The sequence below is a fragment of the Ursus americanus genome, chromosome 8, assembly GCF_024610735.1.
Source record: "Ursus americanus isolate L20-20 chromosome 8, mUrsAme1.1.p, whole genome shotgun sequence".
Lineage (NCBI taxonomy): Eukaryota > Metazoa > Chordata > Mammalia > Carnivora > Ursidae > Ursus > Ursus americanus.
This window is the reverse complement of record NC_142134.1, coordinates 4,784,469-4,796,185: the sequence shown is the minus strand read 5'-3', so window position 1 is coordinate 4,796,185 and position 11,717 is coordinate 4,784,469. Positions and strand designations below refer to the sequence as shown.

The 11,717-nt window shown below is 34.8% G+C and overlaps 1 protein-coding gene across 1 annotated transcript in view; it reads left to right on the top strand.

Annotated features, from left to right (window-relative positions):
• The first annotated feature begins 10,139 nt into the window (after nt 1-10,139).
• The window catches only part of MTTP (microsomal triglyceride transfer protein), a 45,101-nt gene continuing 43,523 nt past the window's right edge, over nt 10,140-11,717 (top strand). The window contains exon 1 of the mRNA XM_045792397.2: nt 10,140-10,300. Within this exon, the coding sequence (XP_045648353.1) occupies nt 10,240-10,300 (61 nt within the window). The 5' untranslated portion in view covers nt 10,140-10,239. The remainder of the gene's footprint in view (nt 10,301-11,717) is intronic.

The window sequence follows — 11,717 nt, the reverse complement described above, 5'->3', positions numbered from 1 at the left end:
ATCTCTGTCCTTGTAAGGAATCCATAGACTAGTGGGAAAGCCAGCAGTAAATGAATACCCATACAACATACAATGTACTTGAGATGCCTATACATGAAAAGGAGCAACTAAATGCTCTTGGAGACGGGGGATATAGTTTTAGAAATTGAGTAATTTCGCTCCATCTTGGAAAGTAAGTGGTTTTCCAGATATCAAGAAGAGAAAGGTATTCAAAATATTGGGAGCTATAAAAGCAAAGACATGTCATAATTTGGCACATGATTGAAAAGCTATGGGTAGGATGAAAAAAAAGGAGGAAAGAATAACCCTAAGGGTTTTTTAATTTGGACAACTGTAGGAATGCAATTATGTTAACTGGGTCATTTAGAGAATAGTGGGAGAAAATTAGGTTTTGAAAATAGTTTGATATTGAATATGTGGGTTCTGGAGAGTATGCAGGATATCTAAGTAGAAACAGGTTTAGAAATCATCAGCACATATTTAGTTGTTTAAGCCAAAATAAGAGTTTGAAATCAAAGATACTAGTTCATGGATTACAAACCTATAATGTCTATGAGGACTAGAAGGTAACAAATGAGAGAAACTGTCTGGGAGAAAAGTGTCACAAACCTGAGAGACCATTCTCTGTTTAGTCAGGGCACAAATTCCAAGTAGGAATATGGGCTTCATTACACCAGATCTCAATTTTTAAAGAGCAGCCAGGAACCTGGATTTTTATGTGAAGTCTGGTTTTTAAGTGTTGGCAATGATTTAGTTTGTTCGTTTTTTAAATAGTGAGCAGGCTAAACAAAACATAGACCACAATCAGATAATTGGCAGCCAGTTTGTTAAGTTGGACTGTAGTTTGTAGGGTGAGAAAGGGGCTCAGAGAGAACCAGAATTTTGTAACAACACCAACAACAAATGGTAATAAATACAGTTACGAGCTCCTCTAAATGTTTGGCCTGAGAACATTGGGCAGTCATTACAAATTCCATGATTTTAAGCCTAGTTCTGTCATTTCATTAAGTCTAAGAGTGTCCTTCAGCCAGTTGGGAGTGGGGAGGTGTGGGAATAGACTAATAATGCTTGTGAGGACAATAATTTTAGGCTAAGAAAGCAAAACAAATTAACTTTTAAATTACTTGAAAGTTATCTAAAAGGCAGAATCAACATACTATAATCATTTCAACTTGCATTTTGATTGATTTCAAAAATATAGGAAAAATTTAAAACTTGAAAAAATATAACTCCCCCCCCCAATTAATACATGAATATTGAAGCTCTATGAAGATAACTGTGGAGGCATTGTAGTCTGAATCTCCTCATAAAAACAGGTAGAACACCTTGGATAGCAAAACAGTAATAACAACAAATACAGACCATGGGTAAAACATAACTAAGTGAAAAAGAGTCCTCATAAAGCTCATAATATAAGCAGGTGGGAACAAACGGTCAACTTAGTGTCAGTTTCTGTGTAGAAGGAAACAGCAGGAAGACGACAGAGCATCCAAAGGCCATGAGAGTGGGAGGGCCCCCAAACTGACAACAGGTATTCACTGAAAAGCAAGGGAGACCAATATGATATCAGGAGCAAAACTGGCTGACTATAATTTCAGGGTGAGTACAAAGGGAGGAGCAGGAAGGTCTGAAAGTGCTGGAGAGATATGGAGCTTATGAATTCATAAAACTTAATAAACCTGAGCTCCCTTCTTGGACAAAGCCCAACATTAAGGAGAAACTTCTGGGAGTAGAATCCAAGTTGAACAGGACAGGGACAAAAGAGGCAAAGAAAAATGCAGGTCCAAATAAGAGTGGGAGAGAAGAGACAGAGCTCAGAAATGACAAGGATACATAGGTGTCATTGTATGAAAACATGAGGAAAGGAAGCTTTAGAACCATGAGGCTAGGAAGCTATTATACCCATCCCTCCCTCTTAAAGGTAAAGAATAACTTATTTAGCTTAAAAATGTAACACAAAAAGGATTACAGTTGAATCCTTTTTAAGTTGCTATAATAAAATATGAAATAGAGAAAAAAAGCATATGAAAACTATAACCCAATATTTCAAACCAAGATAATTTTTTTTAATGATGGAAGTTAGAACAACATCAAACAAACAAAAACCTCAGAAATAAAGTGGAGAAAAGATTTGAAGAGGAGTGACAGAATTCAGAAGAGAATACAAAATATAAAAAGTACATCTTACTGGGAGTCTTAGCTAGTGCAACAAGATAAGAAAAGGAAATAGTTTTTTTAGAGACTACTAGAACAATATATACCAACGAATTGGAAAACCTAGAAGAAATTGATAAATTCATAGAAACACACAACCTTGTAAGACTGAATCATGAAGAAATAGAAAATCTGGGTAGACCAATTACAAGCAATGAAATTGAAGCAGTAATTTTAAAAGTCTCCAAAAAAATAAAAGTCCAGGAGCAGACAACTTCACAGGTGAATTCCACCAAACATTTAAAGAAGAGTTAATACCTATCCTTCTCAAGTTATTCCATAAAAAACTGGAACACTTCCAAACTCATTTTACGAGGCCAGCATTATATTGATACCAAAACCAAAGATAACATCAATATTCCTGATGAACACAGATGCAAAAATTCTCAACAATTATTAGTAAACTGAATTCAACAATACATTAAAAGGATCATAAGTCATGACCAAGTGGGATTTATCCTAAGGATACAAGGATAATTCAACATCTACAAATAAATGAATGTGATACACCACATTAACAAAACAAAAGATAAAATCAAATGATCATCTCAATAGATGCAGAGATTGACAAAATTCAACATCATTTTATGATTTAAAAAAAACTGTTAACAAAGTGGGTATAGAAAGAAATGCCTCAATATAAAAAAGGCCACATATGACAAACTCACAGCTAACATCATACTTAATGTGAAAAACTGAAAACTTTCTCTCTAAAATCAGGAACAAGATAAGGATGGCCACTCTCACCACTTTTATTCAACATAATACTGGAAGTCCTAGCCACAGTAATCAGACAAGAAAAAGAAATAAAAGGCATCTGGATTGGTAAGGAAGAAGAAAACTGTCACAACCTGCAGATGTTATGATACTGTATATAGAAAACCCCAAAGACTTTATTTACCAAAAAAACTATTAGAACTATTAAATGACTTCAGTAATGTTGCAGGATAATATACAGAAACCTGTTGCATTTTGTACAGGAATAACTAACTGAGAAATTAAGACCATCCCATTTATTATTGCATCAAAAAAAAGGTATCTAGGAATAAATTTAACCAACAAGGTGAAAGACCTGTATTCTGAACACTGTAAGACATTGAAGAAAGAAATTAAAGATGACACAGATAAATATATATACCATGTTCATGGATTGGAAGAATAAATATTGTTAAAATGCCCGTACTACGCAAAACAATTTACAGATTCATTGCAATCCCCACTGAAATACCAAGGGCATTTTGCACAGAACTAGAACAAATAATCCTTATATTTGTATGGAACCACAAAAGATCCTGAATAGCCAAAGCAATCTTGAGAAGGAGCACAAAGCCAGAGGTATCACACTACCTGATACTATACTACAAACCTAAGGCATTTAAAGCAGTATGGTAGTGGCATGAAAACAGACATATAGATCAATGGAACTGAATATATAGCCCAGAGATAAACCCATGCATATATAGTCAATTGATTTATAACAAAGGAGGCAAAAATATTCAATGGCGAAAAGACAGTCTCTTCCATAAATGGTGCTGGGAAAACTGGATCGCTATCTTACACTATATAGAAAATAAATTCAAATAGACTAAAGGTTTGAATATAAGTCCTGAAACCATAAAACTCCTAAGAGAAAACATAGGCAATAAGCTTTTGGACATCAAGCTTAACAATACTTTTTTGGGACCAGTTTCCTAGTCCAAGGGCAACAAAAGCTAAAAAACAAAACAAATAAACCAATTGGGATTATATTGAACTAAAAAGCTTTTGCACAGTGAAGGAAACCATCAACAAAATAAAAAGGCAACCTACTGAATGGGAGAAAATATTTGTAAAGCATACATCCAATAAGGGGTAAATGTCCAAAATATAAAAGAACATACACAAATTAATATAAAAAACCCAAACAACCAGATTAAAAAATGAGCAGAGGACCTGTGTAGACATTTTTTCCCAAGAAAACATTCAGATGGCCAACAGTCATTTGAGAAGATGCTCAATGCCATTAATCATCAGGGAAAGGCCACAATGGGTTATTACTTCACACCTCACATACAACAATGCTGTTTGATAGCACTTCTTTCAAAATTGGAGTCAATCCTCTCAAACTCTGTTGCTGCTGCTTCATCAACTAGGTTTATGTAATATTCTAGATCTTTTGTTGTCATTTCAACGATCATCACAGCATCTTCACCAGGAGTAAATTCCATCTCAAGAAACCACTTTCTTTGCTCATCCACGAGATGCAAATTTTCACCTGTTAAGTTGTTGTTGTTGTTGTTGTTGTTGTTGTTGTTGTTGTTGTTGTTTTCCATGAGATTGCAACAGTCCTGCCACATCTTCAGGCTCTGCTTCTAATTCTAGTTCATTTGCTATTTCCCCCATATCTATAGTTACTTCTTCCACTGAAGTCTTAAGCCCTTCAGAGTACTCCCTGAGGGTTGGGATTGACTTCTTCCAAACTCCTGTTGATATTGATATTTTGATCTCTTCCCATGAATCACAAATGTTGTTATTGGCATCTAGATTGGTGAATCCTTTCTGGAGGGTTTTTCATTGGCTTTGCTCAGATTCATCGGAGGAATCACTTATCTATGGCAGCTATAGCCTTATGAAATGTATTTCTTAAATAGTAAGACTTAGAAGTTGAAATTAGTCCTTGATCCACAGGCTGAAGAATGGATATTGTGTTAATGGGCATGAAAACAACATGAATCTCATTGCACAACCCCATCAGAGCTCTTGGGTGACCAGATGCATTGTCATTGAGCAATAATATTTTGAAAGGAAGTCTTTTCTGAGCAGTAGGTCTCAACAGTGGGCTTAAAATATTTAGTAGACCATGTTATAAACAGATGTGTTATCATCCAGGCGTTGTTGTTTCACTGACAGAGCACAGGCAGAGTAGATTTAGCGTGGTTCTTAGGGGCCCTAGGATTTTCTGAATGGCAAACGAGCATTGGCTTCAACCTAATGTCACAAGCTGCATTAGCACCTGACAAGACAGTCAGACTGTCCTTTGAAGATTTGAAACCAGGCATTGACTTCTCTCTAGTTATAAAATTCCTAGATGGCATCTTCTTCTGTTTGTTCTACATTGACAATCTATTATTTATTGTAGTCACCTTCATGAATTACTCAGCTAGATCTTCAGGATAACTTGCTGCAGCTTCTACATCAGCACTTGCTGCTTTGCCTTGCACTTTTATGTTATGGAGATGACTCTTTTCTTTGAACTTCATGAACCAACCTCTACTAGCTCCAAACTTTTCTTCAAACTTTTCTGTTAGCTTCAAACTTTACAGCTTCCTCACCTCTCTTACCCTTCAGAGAATTGAGGAGAGTTAGGACCTTGCCCTGGATTAAGCTTTAGCTTGAGGGAGTGTTGTGGCTGGTTTGATCTTCTAATCCAGACCACTCAAACTTTCTTCATATCTGCAAGAAGAAGTTTCACCTTCTTATCACTCTTGTGTTCAGTGGACTAACACTTTTAATTTCCTTCAAGAACTTTGCATTCACAAGTTGGGTAATCGTTTGGCACCAGAGGCCTAGCTTTCAGCCTATCTTGGCTTTCGGCATGCCTTTCTCACTACACTTAATCGTTTCTAGCTTTTTATTTAAAGTGAGAGACATGTGATTGTCCCTTTCACTTGAACACTTAGAGGCCATTGTAGGGTTATCAATCGGCCTAATTTCAATATTGTGTCTCAGGGAATAAGGAGACCCAAGGAGATGGAGAGAGATGGGGGAACAGCTGGTCAGTGGAGCACTCAGAACACAGATATTTATTTATTAAATTCTCCATCTTATATAGACATGGTTTGTGGTGCCTTAAAACAATTACAATAGTAACATCAAAGATCTCTGATCACAGATCACTATAACAAATAAAATAATAAGGAAAAAGTTTGAAATTTTGCAAGAATTACCAAAATGTGACACAGAGTCATAAAGTGAGCAAAGGCTGTTGGAAAAATGGCACCAATTTGATCTGCAAACCACAATAAAGTGAAGTGCAATAAAACAAGGTATGCATGGATCTTAGTTAACAGTAATGTATCAATATTGGTCTGTTAATTTAAAAAACCCAAAACAAATTTTTCAAATAATGTAAGATAATAATAGGAATAACTGGGTGCAGGCTCTATGGGAAATATCTGGACTGCTTTAGTAAATAAATCAATCTGATCCAAATTTAAATTTTGTTTTCTTTATAGTAGTCTACTGAAAGAGTCATCATTTCTCTCCTTTAAATGCTAGAAATTCAGGGATTTTTTTTTGTGGCCAAAGATAATGTAAAGTTAGACTGTTCTTAGGGAGCTGTTGGGTTATTATTGAACCATAAGGATTTTTTGTTGTTGTTGTCAAATGTTTGTGTGTGTGTGTGTGTGTGTGTGTGTGTGTGTGTGTAGGTGGGGATGAGAGTAAAGTTTGTTTAATAAATTCATTTTGGAAAAATTACTATCCTTCTCAGAGAGCCTTAGATTTCAAATGTTTCAAACCTAAGTTTCAAGTTTATTCTTGTTAAGGAAAGACATTTAGTGTTAGGCACTTAGGTGTTTATATTTTTAAAGAGAATTCTTAAGGTATACCTTTTAACATAGTTTATGTATTCTCCTATAATTTTGCCTCGGTATAAAAGAGATCTTATGATGTGATCATCATAAGAATATTCTCAACCTAACAGAATTATTTTTTGCAAGACCTCTTGAAAATTCTAATTCCCTCACTGAATTGAAAATGCTATTAAACTTTATTATGACCACTTAGGGGTAACTTGAAATGTCCTTCCGAATTTTTTTTTCCCTATTAATGTCATGCTTTTTTTTTCTAAGAACAGAGAAGGTGTTCTAATGTTATAAAGACTTTTTCCCCCCTCTATAGCTATCTTATAGCCTGACTTACTATATCTATATCTGGAAGGGTAATACATTTCCTTCCAACCTCTAGTGGGTGAAGTTCATTTGTCTTCCAATCTATGAAAATGAGTTAACTCCTAATAACCTCTGATACTCAACAGAAACACAACTGCACTTTGGAATTAGTCATTCATCTTTATGTCATAGTCTCTTATTTGTCACTGCAAAATGGTTGTATAGCAGATATTCCACAGTGTCATGTACTACCAATAGAATTTCTTTGCAATAGAATTGTTTTAAAATCTATTATTTGATTTTGACCTGGTTAGCACAGATCAATTTTCCCCCCGTATGTTCAGCCTGGAACATCTAAACACAGCAGTCAAGTGCTCCATTAGCCACTGTACAAAATTGTGATGGACTTACTAAAGTTAGTGATAGTCCCAATTAATATTTCTCTGTCATCCTTAAGAAATCAATTTTTCCACTTCCCATCTCTAATTTTTTTGAGTAAAGGAGAATAGTGATTAGGTTTTAAGGTTTATTTTTCTATATTTCTTAAGTTATTTTTTACTAAATTAATGAAACCTCATTTTTCTAATATGTAAATTGATTGTTAGGATATAGTATAAAAAATCTAAAGTGCTTGGCATAGTGTATTATACGTAGTAATTGTTTCATAGATGGCAGCTCTTGCTATTTTTATACTGTGCTGTGCTTCTGTCCTGCTTCACATGCCATGTAAAATAGGTGATGGATTTGGAGAGCTATCTTCCACGTATATTATGCCACGTTTGCTCTCCTTGATCAACTGAGCAACAGAGGAGAGTGCCCCTTTTTTGGTACAGAATTCACTGAATATGAAAAGAGTTTGGCATTCTTATTTCTGGTGAAACAATCTTAATTCTTTCAAATATCTTTGTACGAGGTAAAAGTTACAAGCAAAATATAAAAGAATGATGTTATTTATTACTAACATAAACAGGCATCTTTGAACATCCTATGCTGAAATGACTGTTTAATACTGTGATTCATAGAAGCTCTCTAGTTCAAAGCAAATGCTCAAATGAAAGAGCATTTATTTTATTAGGCAATACTGATATGTCTTTTATTGGTTGGACTCTGGTAAACACTTGACAACAAATGGTACTTTACCCAAAGAGACACGTAACATGCATGCATCGCATAGTCTAACCACAAACATTAAAGGTCTATGTAACTGTGAACCTCAAATGGAAATACAAAAGATGGTTTTCACAGAATCATATACGATTCAAACCGATCTTTAAAAAATAAATGATCGTGTAAAGTTTAGGTATCTATAATAGCTTCCTATCACTATGTATGTAATGCAGATATTGTGGAGCACATAGAAATCCATTCAAAAGTAAAGTAGCAGGGGCGCCTGGGTGGCTCAGTTGTTAAGCGTCTGCCTTCGGCTCAGGGCGTGATCCCGGCATTCTGGGATCAAGCCCCACGTCAGGCTCCTCCGCTCTGCTAGGAGCCTGCTTCTTCCTCTCCCACTCCCCCTGCTTGTGTTCCCTCTCTCGCTGGCTGTCTCTATCTCTGTCAACTAAATAAATAAAATCTTAAAAAAAAAAAAAGTAAAGCAGCAAAGCACTTTCACATTACCTTGTATTTGTAATTCCTGTAATTCATAAAAACTTATATTTCTTCAACAAACATTTTTCTAAGAATGGCCTTTTCTGTTTACCCCAGAAAAACTTATTATTTATACTTTTAAGGTGGTAGTCACAGCCAAACATTTTATTTTTGTATAAGTACTTTAGCCATGATTTATATATGAAACTTAGGAGGGCAAATAAAGTTTTAATCTCAATAGAAGATAAACAGTTTTCATCCTTCAGTTCTTCATACAAAAATATATTTCAAGAGGTAATATGCTCAACTTTGGAGGTTTAAAAATTTTATATTTCATTTTGTGACCCTATTAAGTTGGCTGTCTTTTATCTGGGTTGTCTAAAAGATGTAAGCTTAAGGTTAGGATTCTGGAAAAGGGTTTTGAGAAAGAGGAGGGAAGATTCAAGGACCCATTTTATACTTAAACATGGCTGTAAGTATTTTTCAAGTTCATTCAAATAGCCTTTCACCAGTACTTTATTCCCTACCAAAACATCCCCACAGACACCCCCCACCCCTGCCAACCATCTCATTTTAGTAGGTTTTGTTCATAGCAGGTTTCTCTTGCAGGAGTTTTCAAGGACAAGAGTTGGTTCAGTTAGTATAGTCTTAGCCATACTAGGATATTCACTTTGATTCTAGAGAAATTTCCTAATTAGTTTTCTGTAGTAAAAGTGCTAAGGGCTAGAATTCTCCTTATGAATCTTCCTAGAAATGGGATTCAGAAAGCATAGGGGACAGCATCCACCCAGTCTGAGGACTCAGACAAGTGTTTCCTATCATAGAAATAGCTACAGGTCTACTATGATATCCTCAATTGGCCTGCTAGCATGTTAATGATAGACAGTGCTGATTTGCTACAACCCCGTTAATTTCACACATAAAAAGAACCATCTAGTTTTCAAAATGGAAAGCTCTATCTACTATAACATTATTTTGACGTGGTTGGTGATGGCAAACTTAAAAATTTAAAAATAAATCCTAAAATTCAGAGAGATTTTTAAATAATAGCATACACATAGTGTAAAAAAATTCCAAGGTGACCGTAAAAGACATAATAAAATTCAATTAAGTTTAGCTTAGTTTGAGAATCCTCCCCACCCTCCCACATAAAGTGGCAAAATGTACAGATAAGCACTTAATATAGGATGATGATGACTGTGTATTGAGCAGAAAAGTATCACCACCAGTTTTTCTCGACTGTCCTTCAACACTTCTGAATTTATAGGAAGGCAGACCAGTTTAGCTCTCAAAAGTGAAAATTTTCTTGATTTTCCTTCTTAAGTAAAAAAATAATTAAATAGAGAGAGAGACCGAAAACTACAGCCCACCAAAGTTTAATCATTAATAGTGAGTTCTTTGGTGAACTTAGGTCCTCATTTTGGAGTTTGGAATCTGACCTTTCCCCAAAGATAAACATGCTTGTTGCAGGTTCTGAAGAGGGTCACTCCCTCGCTGCCATCAGAAGAGTCCACTTCTCAGTGACTCCTAGCTGGGAACTGGATGCATTAGAGGGTAGCTAGTCAATATGATTCTCCTCGCTGTGCTTTTTCTCTGCTTCATTTCCTCATATTCAGCTTCTGTTAAAGGTAAGTTTATGTTTTTGCTAAACTTTAATTTTAATCATTGAGGGGAAAATTGTGTGTGTGTGTGTGTGTGTGTGTGTGTGTGTGTGTGTGTGAGTAGTGAAAGAGTTCCTAACCAAACCATCTTCAAAACTACATAACTTTGGAATATTCGTGAAGGCATGCTGGGGTTGGAATGAAAACCAAATTCAAATTCCTACATACATTAAGAAAACAGAGGTTCCTTTTAGTTTCAGCCCCTTAGACTAATGTGCTCCTTGCTTCAATTTCTCATTCATGGTCTATTTTTAAAAGGGAGAAAAGAAATGCCAGCTATTGTTACCTGCTGCTGTTGGTCACTCACTGAATGCAGCTCCTTCATTTGAATTGTAAAAGAGGATTTTTAAAAAAAACAGTTTTTAAATTTCCTTCTAGTTGCTTAGCAATGGAACATCAAGAAGAATTAGACCCAATGAAAAAGGCATTTGATTTGCCAAAGAATTATGAATGAAATGGTAAAGCATGCATTTAATTGCATTACCATTCAAAAGTAAGAATTATCATAATTGGTGAATTAAAGAAAATAAAACTACATGGTATAGATTTAAGAAATAAAACTTACTATCTTTGGATTAATAGTGTTGCTAGTTATAGTGTTTACTTTAAGAAAAGTTGATTTTAAAAAACACATGCGAATTGATACCTTTCAGAACAAACATATTTTATAAGGGATGGTTTCTAAAAGCTGAATGAAATGGATTAATATGGAATCTTGTTTTAAATCAGCTAGCATATAAACAAACTCCTTGGATTTCTAAATGTTGTACCTGATGTTAGATAGTCACTTTTAGAGTCTCTTAAGAAGAAACACTGTAAAAACCAATTCATCTAACACATAGCTTAGCATGATAGGCTCCAGTTTTAATAACTATGTACTCTAAGTGACATAAAACAATTCACTTGTAAGCTTCTAAATCACTTTTGGGATAACTAGCTTTTGATCATAAAATAAAATTTGTCTCAGGATTTCTCTTAAGAGACAATCTTTCTTATTGAAGCAATAAATGCAAGGGTAAATTTAAATTATTTCACCTAAGCAAATCACACTTAGGTTCTTGAACTAAAGATAATATTTTTTTCACCAGTTTCTAAAGTGTTTATTATTTAAAAATACAGCCCTTATTTGGTATTATCTGCCAAATAAATTGTTGAGTATTTAAAATATGAGGGATTTATACACCATAATTTCAAATCTAATACCCTTATTATTTTGTGAAAAATTATTGAACTATAGTGGTTATTGTACACTTCTATTTTTTCCCACTTTATAAAGGAGAAAATCGGATAACTTGATGTTTTCCAATACATGCACTTATAAAGACTAAAATACACACACACACACACACACACACACACACACACACACACACGACATACAGGA